Source organism: Falco punctatus, assembly GCF_963210335.1.
Source record: "Falco punctatus genome assembly, chromosome: 4".
Lineage (NCBI taxonomy): Eukaryota > Metazoa > Chordata > Aves > Falconiformes > Falconidae > Falco > Falco punctatus.
Genome location: NC_137583.1, coordinates 1,670,616 through 1,683,038, shown reverse-complemented (window position 1 = coordinate 1,683,038; position 12,423 = coordinate 1,670,616). Strand labels below are relative to the sequence as shown.

Genomic DNA, 12,423 nt, shown 5'->3' with positions numbered 1-12,423 from the left:
GGATCTATAAATATTGCTTGCATACAATATGCTTCTAGGCCTAATGTGAAATGTCACTTACCTCGTTACAGAGATCAGATGCTGGGTCAGGGGTCTCTTCACCTCGAGAAGTAACCTTGAGAGGCATCACTGCTCAAGGGGTGACCGATCACGATCATGCAGCCCACTGCCATACAGGAGAGCTCAGTGGGCTCTATGCAGGCTGTGTAGGGGTTTGTGTGGTGGTACGACAGATATTTATAGCATAAAGTGATTGTATTGCAGTCAACCCTCCCTTTGGTGTATGTGCAAGAGTGCAGCTGTAGCAGTTTTGAGAGAGAGAGGGGGGGTAAGAGATAGGGTAGAGTTTAGCAATTGTAATAGTCTGTTTAGCTGTTTAGGGTAAAAGTTGTAAAATTTAAGTTGTTTGCTAAATCTTACACGGTTTGCTTGGGTACTGTGATAAGGTGTACGGGAGTAAAGGGCTTCATGACCATATAAGTCCAAAGAAAGATTACAACCTTGCAAGAACAAGCCAAAGCTGGTTCTGTGGTTTGGACAAAGAGCAGGACATTACTGAGCCTGCACCAGATGTGGGGGTCACGAGGAAGACTCACCTGCCTTCATCCTCAGGACCCCTGACGACCACCACCAGGGGACACTGCGCAAACTCAGTCGGGAGAGAGATATGGAAATGACTTGCAGAACTAATTTTAATACAAAGCGGGGATGGGTAATGCATATGTATAAGCGTATTACATCATATTATGAATATGTAATGAGTTGTCTTATAAAAACAGAGCAAGTTTTCGTATCAGGCGCGCACGGTTTTGGCGAGACTACTCCCCCGTGCTGCCCAGCGCTGAATAAACATACCTACTTTACAATCTTACAGATTGTGGAGTCTGCTTTCTGCACGTCAGTTTGAGTTTTGTCCAGTCCCAGCTCAGGCTTGTACTGTTAGTTCCTGATAAGGCATGGCCTAGACTCCTCAGCTCCTGAGAAGATACGGCCTAGCACAGTTCCCAAGGTTTGCACAGCAGGGCTGATTTCAGTCAGGCCTACTTGTGGGCTGATGCCTGAACCAAAGTACTGCTCACCCGGTTGGAGCAGGTCATGCCTGATCATGCCTGGTGAGGAAATGTCCCTGCTGCCTGGGCACTCATCTGAGCCCACAGCCTGGGCTGCATTCGCTGGGGACTCCTGCTTGTGGATCAAAGCTTGTCCTGCAGCACCATTGCCAAAGACCCCCTAGGGATTAATGAACAGGTTCCCTCAGCTGCCTGTAGCTAGCACAGGTACAGCCAGTTGCCGAGGGTAAATGGCCTCTGCTCTGTACTACCCTCATGTTGCTTTTTTTTTTTTTTCCCCCACAAGACATCCTCATAGGCATTCGAGGTGGTGGCTGCAGGGGACAGCTTCAGTCTTCCCCACCCTACCTGCTCCTTCCTAGGCTCTTGCAGAATCTTTCCTTCGCAGAAGGATGGGAAGTGCAGGTGTATTAGGAGACGACTGTGAGCATTGGTAGAGGCAAATGGTCAGCAACTGAGAGGCGTGTGCAAGTCTCTCCCACTGAGAATCCCTTGTTGTTTCTTTCAGGTAAATTCTTCAGGCTGTTTGGATCCAATTGAAGAGCCAGGGCAGTTTCTCAATCGTGTTAGGCAAGCCCCCAGTGACTGACAGACATTTTGTACCTGGGACAATCCTGTTGGCTGCTGCCCTTTTGTGGTGGGAAGTGGGAGAGGTCTGGCTCAGGCTACGTGGTTCCTCTCCCTGTGTGGTTCCAGACTTCGTGAGGTGCGTTGTACGCAAAAGAGTTGGGCAGGTCCAGACTTGTGACCAGGAGGAAGATCTCCCAAGGTCAATGGCTTTTGCAGGGTGGTTTCTGCAAAAGACTTTCTGCAGAAGTTTCTTGAGCTCTACCAATGGAACTATAACCATGTGCACATGTAAAGCGCGAACTCTTTTCCATACTCTGCCTTAAGTTCTATATGAGGTCAAGCACTGTATCCAGTAGACTGCTATTGTCTTTGCAGAGACAAGAAAACAGAGGCAGAAGCAGAGAAGTCAGTTGCTTTCCAGAAGTGAATTAGCCAATGAGTCTGCAGCATGCCAGACTGTGTCCCAATACCTGGTGCTATGACGGAAAGAGTGCCTGAATTGTACGGTGTTGTGATTTCCCCGTACCTTCAAAGAGGAGAGAGAGACTGCAAAGTTCTTGTTTCCCAGGTAGAAACCTTTGCATTTCTGTGAGCCTGGTGTAAGAGATGTGGGTTTGCATAGCAAGTTACAGAGGAATGAAGCCTCCTGTAGTCTCCAGAAACATCTTGCTGCTGCCTGGGTGGCTGCGCAGGGTCCAGGGGCTCCCAGGCGGGGCCCCACAAGGACAAGCCTCAGGGCTGTGGGAAAATCACCTTGAGGGGGGAAATGAGAGAATAATTGGGTCCTAACAGAAGCGTAGTATTACAGAAAGCTTTTTAGGGTAAAATACAGCTATTGCCTTTGGGGTGGTTGGCATGCATGGAATCTACGTCACCACAGTTCCCTAAGCCACGCAACCTGCTATCCTAGAGGAGCAGAGGAGGGTGGCGCAGGGTGGAGACACCGGGGCCCCACAAGGACAAGCTTCAGGGCACAGAGCATCGTGACCCCAACAGCGCAGTGCAGTGGTCCCGTGGCCAGATACCGTTGCCAGCCCTGAGAGAGATCCAGCAAGAGCTATCCTTGCTCTGAATCCATAGCTGAACGGCCAGGACCCTGTGAAGCTGCCTGTTACACCATGGGAACAGCTCTTCCCTTCCAAAGGAAGCTCTGGAGTTTGGTGAGCTCCTCAGCTGTTAGCAAACAGCCTTGTGGCTGTCTCAGAAGAGCAGCCTCCAGGGCCAGCACATGGCCATGGTGCTGGGCAGCCGGCCAAGGCCCACCCACAAGGAGGGTGGTCTGGGGAAGTTGCTGCCCACCCCCGGGGAAAGACAGGCCTCGGGGCCCGTCTGCAACACTGCCCCTTGGGAAAAGGAGATGAGGAGGAAGAGGTGGAAGATGACAAACGATTGAGGAATCTCCCAGTGCAGAGATTAACAGCTAGCTTTATTGTCCTCGTGCAAGGATCTCGGGGCTGACGTTGCAAGTGGGAGCGGTGTCGCATCTACATGGGCTGGGGACGGCTGGAGCGGCTGCTGCTCTAAAGCTGGGGGGAGCTTCAGAAGGACCCCAATGGCAGCTGGCTGGCAGTGCTGGGGCTGCTGGTCTCGGGTGCAGTAGATCCGTGGGACAGATCCAGCACTGCCTGGCTGGGGGTGCTGCTCTCAGCACATGGTGCTGTTACGTGGCTACTCTCTTGGTGTTTTCTGGGCCTGCTATAGGGTTTTGGGGCCCGATGTTGCAAGCGGGAGCGGTGTTGCATCCGCATGGGCCCAGCATGGCCGGAGCAGCTGTCGCTCTTGAGCTGTGCAGAGCTGCTGGAGGGTCCTGATGGCAGCTGGCTGGCACTGCTGGAACTGCTGGTCTCGGGTGCGGAAGAGCCGTGGGAAGGCCCCAGTTCTGCCTGGCTGGCAGTGCTGGGGCCTGCGAGGTCGGAGCTGGCACTGCAGGCTGTAATGGGAAGCAGGAAGGTCAAAGGCAGAGCCCCCCAGTGCCATAAAAACGTTTTTACAAATACATTAGAAGCAAAAGGAGGGCCACGGATAATCTGCATCTTCTATTGGATAACCCAGTTATCCTCTGTGTGCTCAGCCCCCTAAACTGGACAACGGAGTCGAGGAGCAGAATGAAGTCCCTACAGTCCAGGAGAAAACAGCCAGTTAGGGGGGGTGGGGGGGCAGGGGGCTACAGGGGTAGCTTCTGAGAGAAAATGCCAGAAGCTTCTCCCACGTCCAACAGAGCAGATGCCAGCCGGCTCTGAGACAGAGCTGCCACTGGCCAAGGCCGAGCTAATTGGCGATGGTGGTAGCCACTTCTTTGTCTGTGGTGAGAGCAGGGCGCCACCACCTCCTGGGCAACGGGCTGTGACTGCAGCTTCCATCTCCCCTGTGCCTTGGAGGGTGGATGTGTCACCCAGTTCCTTCTTCACTACAGGTACCTCCACTTCCATCCTCGCTGCCACCAGGGAAGGACCCAGCACTTCTCACCTCGCTCAACCCTCTCCTCTTGCCCCCAGGTCCTTCTGCTGGGAGAACCGCCCAGAGCAGGCAGTGGAGGCGGCTCCAGGGGAGAACACCACCTGTCTCATCTGCCTGGAGCCTGTGGGGGACAGCACGTCCTACAGTGTCATGGTGCGCCCAGTGTGCAAACACGCCTGGTTCCACAGGCACTGCATCCACAATCAAGCTATCCACGTTGGCTACTCCTGCTTCTGCTGCCCACATTGTCAGAATACAAACCAATTTCTGATGGAAATGCTCAGCATGGGGATCCGGATCCCTAGGAGGTTGGGTTTTATCCATCCAGCTCACAAGGCGGGAGGGTGTGAGCTCTGCCCTGCCATGGCCTGCCCCAAGAGTCCTGGCCCTCCGCTGTCCCATGAGTCCAGGATTCAGCTTCACAGAGCAGTTGCAAACCAGGCAGGGACACCCTGCATCTGCCTTATGCCAGGGCAGCAGGGGGTCATCAATTTTCCTTTCTCCATCAGGCTGTTATCATGTGAGAACAGCGGTGCCAACGCAGCATTCAATGAGAGGCACAGGCGCTGCGATGCCAGTGAGTGCCTTTGTCCAGGAGGCAGGGAGCTGGCAGAGGAAGAGGGGTGAGTTGCCAAAGCTGCACCCCGGGGCTCTGCATGGGATCTCTGACTCGACAAGGGCTCGAAGCAGAAGAGCACGGAGAACAAGAGCTCTGCTGGACAGTCCAGTGCTGCGGTCACTTTGTCCTGAGAGCCATGAACCCGTTTGTTCCCCAGGCCCTGGCAACTGCTCCTGTGCTGCTCCTGCGCTGCTGAGGGCACCCACAGATGCTGCTCCTTTGTGAAGCACACCACTACCAGCCAGGAGTGCAAGAGCTGTGCTGGCCTGGGCGCTGCCAAGAGACAAACCAACCAGGCAGCCCCGGGCTGGGGCCAGCAGCCAGCCAAGGCCTGGCAGCAGTAGCCTGGGTGCCCAGGGTGGGCTTGGCAGAGTCTCTCTTCTCCAGGAGGCCTGGGGGCATTGCTCTGGCCTGTCCTGCCTGGCACTGGGGGGCTCTGCCTTTGACCTTCCTGCTTCCCATTACAGCCTGCAGTGCCAGCTCCGACCTCGCAGGCCCCAGCACTGCCAGCCAGGCAGAACTGGGGCCTTCCCACGGCTCCTCCGCACCCGAGACCAGCAGTTCCAGCAGTGCCAGCCAGCTGCCATCAGGACCCTCCAGCAGCTCTGCACAGCTCAAGAGCGACAGCCGCTCCGGCCATGCTGGGCCCATGCGGATGCAACACCGCTCCCGCTTGCAACATCGGGCCTCAAAACCCTATAGCAGGCCCAGAAAACACCAAGAGAGTAGCCACGTAACAGCACCATGTGCTGAGAGCAGCACCCCCAGCCAGGCAGTGCTGGATCCGTCCCATGACTGCCCAGCACTCGGGACCAGCAGCCCCAGCACCGCCAGTCAGGCAGGATCGGGGCCTTCCCACGGCTCCCCCGCAGCCCTGACTGCCCAGCGCCACGGCCGCGTGCTTCCGGGCTCAGTTTCCCCGGGGGAAGGTCACCCGCAGCCGCGGAGCCGGGGTCCCTGCCCTTGGCCGCGGGAGGCGGGCCCGGCCCGGCTCTGCCCGAGCGCACGGGCCCCTCGGCGCGGCCCGCCCGGCCCCCAGCGCGTCTCCCGGCAACGCGGGCTGCGCCGCGCGCTCGCATGGCCCTCGCGGCGCTCCGTAGCGCGGCGGCGGCGGCGGCGCGGCTGGGCCGGCGGTGAGTGCGCGGCCGTCGGGCCTGGGCCGCCCCGGGGTCCTCGGCTCTGACATTTGCGGGGCCCTCTCTGGGCCCGGCCCGTTGCTGCCGCTGCCGTCGCGGTTCTGGGGCCGGGCGGGGGTGGTCTCGGGTGTGCGGCCGGTCGCGGGGGGTGTCGGCCGGTTTTGTGGCACAGGCGCCCCATCGGGGGGTGCTCCCGCGCCTGGCAGGGCTCTGTGGGCTTTGGGGCTGGCGGGCAGGTGTAGTGGCGCCCCTGGGTTTGGGGGTGTTTGTGGGCATGGCGGGTGTTTCCCGGCTTGTGCGGTGCCTGTGGCTGCGGGGCGTGCTGCCCAGTGGAGCGGGGGTCTCTGAGTTTGGGTGTTCGCTGCCAGCTTCGGGGTGGGCCTGGCTTTGCCGTCAGTTCCTGAATTGGGGCAATGCTGCCCGGTATTTCTGGTTTGGGGGTGCTGCCAGGTTAGGGGTGCAACAGACCCGTGCTCCAGATTAACGCGGAGCAGGTTCGCGAGCAGCGCAGAGGCCTCTGTCCCCGGCTGTCCCCCCAGCCTCGGCCCCGCCGCCCTGCCGAGAGCAGGAGGGGCTCGGTCAGCAGCTGCCGGACAAAGCTGGGCTTGCTGGCCCGGCTTCCCAGCCTCCACGCCTGCCTCCAGTTGGCTCCATTTAAGCTCTGGCTGCACCCGTGTTGTTTATTCTGCCCTTCTGCTGGAAGCCTCTTGCCATTACTCAGAGGCAGGAGTTCAGCCCATGGAGTCAGGGCTGGGTGCCTTTGCTGGGGCCAGTGTCGTGAATTGCACATGGGAGCAGCAAAGGGGCAGATGTGCCCCGCCTCCCTTCTCTGCCCTTACTCTGACCTGTTGAAAGCAGCATCTGCTGCAACTGAAAAACAAAACCAACCCTGGCACTGCAGCAGTGCCAGCAGTGCATCTCATAGGGTGCCAGTGCGACCATGCTGTGCGTGCTGCCTGGGCATTCAGGCTGTTTCAGCAGCATGGCTACTGGGCTGGCTACCCTTGGGAGGAGCTAGGCGTACTCCACACCACTCTCAGGTGTTTTGAACTTGTCCTGACTGAGGTGAAATTATGTCTTTCACGTTCAGAGTGCATTTAGGATAGCACACATTTGCTGTCTGCTCTGCTTTGATAGTAAATGATGTGTTTCTATTTATAGTTTAACTGGTTTATTCCTTGTTTAGAGTCTCTGATGCAGGTTGTTCAGGGCCATTGATCCGGGCTGGTTTTTGCTTTCTTCGTGCAGTTTTGCTTGGCAGTGCTGCAGGAGGGACACCAGGCAGCACTGCTCCACTGCTGGATGCTGGGGTGGCCCTGAGGAAAGGGACTTCAGGAAATTCTTTCCTGAATCTAGCAGAAACCCAAGTGATTGTCTGCCAGTGGACTTATGGTGGTATTTGCATCACTTGGCAAGGTCACTAACTTTTCTTGGGTTCACCTTAGGTTCTGCTCTGTATGAGATTGCCAACAAGCATTTAATTCCCACAGCCTTTGCTCCTGTTGCATCTTCCTGTTGCTCTGTGTGTCATAAAGCAATTTGTCAGATGGCTGTCTAGTGAACGAGAGGGACTTCCAGTGATGGTCAGCTATTGGGGCAATTGGAAACAGGAACTTTTTGAAACTAGATGGAACTAGCACCCTGAATTTATTCATTTTGTCCTGGCATGTGTCAGATCAGCTCTGATAGCACTCTGCATTCTAGTGATACCAGGAAGGGTCATGAATGTTTAGTCATGTGGTAGGTTTTCACCTGGAAACACTTCTGCCTACTTCTACCTGCATCTGCTTTTGTCCTTATAAAATTGGCACCTGGGTCTTTTGCTTTGTAGTCAGTTATATTCTTTCGTACTCCAGTTCACTTGCATTTGTCTCATTCCTTCTCCTTCTGTTTTGGATAGTGGAATAATCTAATAACCTGTTAAACAGATTAACCAGGTGTGTATTCATATTAACCAGGTGTGTGTTCATGTCTGAAGAATATAATGTGGGAGAGAAAGGCAGAAGTGTCTCATCAGGACATAAGTAGAAGTGTGATGCAGTTGCCAGTTTCAGCAGTGTTTGGCAGTGGTGGTAGATATGGCCCTGTGCTGGCTCAGTGCTTCTGGCTTAAACTTGGTGCAAAGGTTGCCTGTGTTTCTGGCTTGGTTATGCCTGTGCCTTTGGTTGGAGTGGGGTCTGTGTGGTTGTCTGCAGTGTGGCATAATGCCTTGTCTGCTTTGGGAAGATTTTGAGCTGTTGGACAGGTGGGACTGAGAGCAGGGTTGGCAGTTAGTTGGCTTTGGGCTCTTGTAAGATGTTGTTAATGCGAGGACTCTGGATATTTTTTTACTTATCCCTGTTGTTCAATCCAGGTACATCAACCTCCAAGAAAGGGAGAAGTCTAAAGGCAGCGTCCTCCCCAGTGAGTTTTGTTCTAGGCATCTGTCTGTCTTATGTCGGCTCTGGAAGTGGTGCCTGTGAAGAATGACGTCGAGGGGTGCTGGGACTGCTTTCTCAAGGAAGAACTACAGGCTGAGCACTGAGCCAGAGAAGGCCAGAGTCACAGGTATGGGCCTATATGTGCTGTGTAAAAGCAGGACTGCTGTGAACTGAGTGAGCACCATTTGACTCACTTGAGATCAGCTGCCTTCCAGCTGCAGTTATCTTGCTGAGGTGTGGGGTGTGAGGTGTGGGGGGCCTGAAACTGAGTAAATCCCTGAACTGAGATGAGGTGTTGGAAGGGTTGTTCCTGTAGTACTAAGGACTCCAGAACCTCATGTCACGGTGCCCTTTGTTCAACACACAGCCGTGCCTAGTGAGACTGGAGAATGTCAAGTTGCCTGCCTTTGTCCCATCTGACTTAGGGAGTTCGCCTTCCAGGATGAACAGCTTGTCTGTCAAGTTCTCAGATTAATCCTTTTCTGGGAAATTTGGGTAACTTTTAGGCAGCCTGTTTTCTTTTATATTCACCAGTCCAGCCGAAGTGTGCTTACGAGACCACAAATCTGGCATTTGAGGGCACTGTTGCACCCAGAAATAAAGCATGCTGCATCAGCGTGACACTAGGGATTGTTTTGTACAATGAAAGCTAAAGTGAGGCATACATCATTGAAGAGGACTGTGGGTTAGATGAGATGGACTGCATCTGCAAGTCTTTCTATCTCATCAGCATCTTGTAACACAGTTAAGAGATGTAGGTACTTAAAGTGTCCCAGGTACAAACAGGACTTGCAATAGTGATAAGACTTTCATTTTTTGGAAATTAAATTGGATTCCCACCTCCAGCTGTTGAAGTTACTTTATCTGGAAGTAGTACAGCAGGATTCTTAAGGATGTAGTTCCACCTGTGGAGACCAATTTATAGACTCCCATTTGCTTTCATAGATCAGCGCAAATTGGAAAGAGCCCCTGTGGAGATGCAACCCGTAATGCTGGACTCTAGGGTTGCTAATGAAGACAGTAAGACAGTGAATGACTTCTTGAACCTGCATTTTCCACTGTGTTGATCTCTAAATTTGAACATAATTTTCCCATAGTTACCAGTTTCTTGCTTGTACGTGAAAGTAACGTTTGAGTTTACCTCCTGACTCCCTAAGCTTATTTCCTTTCTGTTTTAAACAAGGGATTGTGAACAGCAGGCTGCTGAATGATTATCTACATCGTGTCTTTACCAATGCTGATGGGAACCAGCCTGCAGCTGCTTACAGGTATCAGACTTCTTCTCATTCATTAGATGGCAAATGATGCTGTATCAGTCCCCAGATATACAGCACTGCGGTGAAAGGAGAGATCTTTTAGTGCCGCACAGAGATCTTTGTTAAAAGCACAGCAGCACCATGTTATAGAAATTACTCTTAGGTCTTGTCCTTTAGTGCCTTTTTCAAATTGCAGGGCTTGCTAGGAAGTATTCTTCAGGTTTTTTGCATGAAAAACCCCATATACAAAATCATTAGGCAGTATTTCTAAAATAAATAGGCAAGCAGGCATTCACCTTGTTCCTGTTCCCTCTTTACTTGTGAGGAAGTGCAAAATGCACAGGTTTTAGGTACAGGAATGAAAGAGAGGTCGTCAGTGCCCTGTAAACTAAAGGCAAGGCTATTACTGACCTACAGAATACCACACATTTCTCAGGCTGTGGAACTGTTGGTACTTTTATTATTACGAGTCACCAAAGGAAAAGAAATACAAAATTCCTGTTTAGTGTCTGTTTTCTTCTATTTGTTTTCAGTTCTCCTGCACCTTGTAGCCCAGAAACTTGTAGCTTTGGATGAGAAAAATTTCCCTTGCATTTAGCTCTTTTGCCAGAGGCAAGTCAGGCAGGTTCAGGGCAGGTATGAGTGTGGTATAGCAAGGCAGGCATGTAGCTCCTGCTGGTTGGCGGTGCTGCAGCGTGTCTTGGGTCACATTCCACTGGCTATACTTAGTACTGCCAGCTCAAATGTGAGCTCAGAGCTGCTAAAAATAGCTCTTGGCCCTCTCCACTCTTGGTGAGCTAGGGTTATGGCAGGGGGAAGGCAAAGTGGGTCATATTACTTTGCCATGAGCTTTCCTGCCAGCATGCCTTGGAATATTCCATCTGCCTGAGCATTTTGGTTTTCAGTATCTCTAATTTGTTTGCCTCGTGATTAATGACTTGAAAGCACAGAACTGATAGTTTGTTGGACTGGTCTCCCTTTCTTTTTTTCCTGCTTTCCACCCCTTTTCTGGACTTGGCTATTTGGTAGAAAGCCCACTAGCAGTCAAATAGGTCTTGAAAATAACATTTGCCAGTTGAGAGCAACTTTTATGGTATGACATTTTGTCTTTAGAGGCCTAAATTCCCCATAGAGGAGCTCACTGCAGACATCTCTCTGGCTGTCTCATGTTCTTCTTCTTCCAGAACTTCTCCATGCTAGCTGCTGATTAAGCTGCTTTGCTGAAGCCGCCCTCTCTCATGCCAACAAAAACTGATGCTTTGATTCCATTTCTGTGCATTTTCACATCCATCAGGCTTTCAAAAGGTCTGTCACCAGTCTTAGGAAATCCTAGTCCTGGAGAAGTGGGAAGTTGTTCCCCAGATGGCTTTGGAAATGGGAAGCAGGGATAGGAACAACTAGCGACTCTCACAGTGAAAGGAGGTCCTGCTGGGGTCCCTCAAAGACCTGCAACACGACCTGTGTTGTTCTGTGTATCCTTGGGAGACTTGGAAAGGGAGAGAGCATGAGGTGGGAAAGTTTGCTGCGGTTACAAAGCTATTTAGAGCAATGTAAAGGTAAGGTGGCTGTGATATTGACTGAATAGTGAAACAGTCTATGAAACTCGGTGTAGGGAAATGCAAAGCGATGGATTGAAAGGGGATCAGCCTCAACATTGTGCATAAAATGATAGACCCTGAGTTGATTTTTACTGTGTAGGAATGAGGTTGGGGTGGGAATATTAAGTCAGAAAAAGAAAGTAGGAAGTTAGGAATTGTTAGGAAAGGGATGTAGGGTAAGTACAATCATTATGCCACTGAATAAATTTGTGGTTTAACCCCATCTCAAGTATCATGTGGTTCTGGTCTCGCCAACTCTAAAAGGGTGTTTTAGAGCTGCAGAGGTTTTGAGGAAGGGTAAGAGCAAGTCAGATGTCTGGAATGGCTCTTGTACAAGGAACAGCTAAGTAAACTAGCCTTGAAAAAGGAGAACTAGGGGAGGGCAGTATGAGAAAGTTCTCTAAAATAGTGGCCCAGAGCGGGTGCATGAGAGATTTCTCCTTAGTATGAAAACAGAATGGGTTTGGCTGTTGTCAGAGAGAGGATGCTGGGCTAGCCTGACCTTTTTCTGAACTGCTACAGCTGTTGGTGTGATCTTCTCTCTTCTTTTGTATTATGAAATACTTGGGGGGGAAAAGCCAAATCCTGACTTACGCCATGTTTGTATGATGCTGACTGCAGCAAAGTCACGGTCCACAGCTGTTGGCAGTACAGCTGGTTTCTTACTGCCACTGTACCATAGTACAGTTTTCTTACTGCCACAACATACTCCTGAGCAGACCGCAGACTTTAGGATCCTTTGTTAACTATTTTTCTTGTTCACACTGTATTTAGTCCTCGGTTCATTCATTGCCCCGACATGCTGGGCAGCAAATTCCTCAGATTCGTGGCAAGAAACACTGACAGAATTTCCTAGTTCACATTTCACAGTGCAGGATTGTGCAGACACGTGTCTGGGCTGCCACTCTTTAAAACCTGGGAGACAGAATTTTCTGAAGAGCTCCTGTGCATGTTTATTCCCTAGAAAGCACCTGACTTTCCAGAACCTGCAGGAGCACCTTGACCGGTTGCTAGCAGAGGAGAATAGCTCTGAAGACAGTCGAGGTAAGAGAACACTGAGTGTTTGTCCAATTTGTGCTTCTGCTTGTGCTGCTTAATTGAAAGGACAAGTTGTATCACGAAAGGCAGTTCCCTGAGTGAGCATTGTTCCGCCCTCCTGTGCTCTAATTTATTGTGCCTTTAAATCCTGCTTGCGAGTGGCTTGTCAGCCAGCCCCAGAGCAGGCCTGCTTGCAGATTGAGGAGGCATATTTCTAGGCAAAAATGCCTGGAAAAGCAGTTTTGGGGCTTATGTTGGA

The 12,423-nt window shown here is 52.0% G+C and overlaps 2 protein-coding genes across 6 annotated transcripts in view; both read left to right on the top strand.

The window, feature by feature from the left end:
- Window positions 1–3,386: 3,386 nt before the first annotated feature.
- LOC308063683 (PHD finger protein 7-like) lies at window positions 3,387–5,183 on the top strand (the record flags this gene model as incomplete). Its single annotated transcript, XM_080386983.1, has 4 exons — window positions 3,387–3,489; window positions 3,951–4,053; window positions 4,136–4,723; window positions 4,874–5,183. 4 exons carry the CDS (start codon window positions 3,387–3,389, stop codon window positions 5,058–5,060), a joined length of 981 nt encoding a protein of 326 aa, XP_080243109.1. The 3' UTR covers window positions 5,061–5,183.
- A 526-nt stretch (window positions 5,184–5,709) lies between these two features.
- RNF123 (ring finger protein 123) overlaps window positions 5,710–12,423 on the top strand; it is a 51,900-nt gene continuing 45,186 nt past the window's right edge. For 2 of the 5 annotated variants that reach the window (XM_080387480.1, XM_080387481.1), the window contains exons 1-3: window positions 7,812–8,399; window positions 9,456–9,540; window positions 12,091–12,170. In XM_080387480.1, the coding sequence (XP_080243606.1) occupies window positions 8,318–8,399; window positions 9,456–9,540; window positions 12,091–12,170 (247 nt within the window). In that variant the 5' untranslated portion in view covers window positions 7,812–8,317. The other 3 variants (XM_080387477.1, XM_080387479.1, XM_080387478.1) reach the window with 3 other exon arrangements.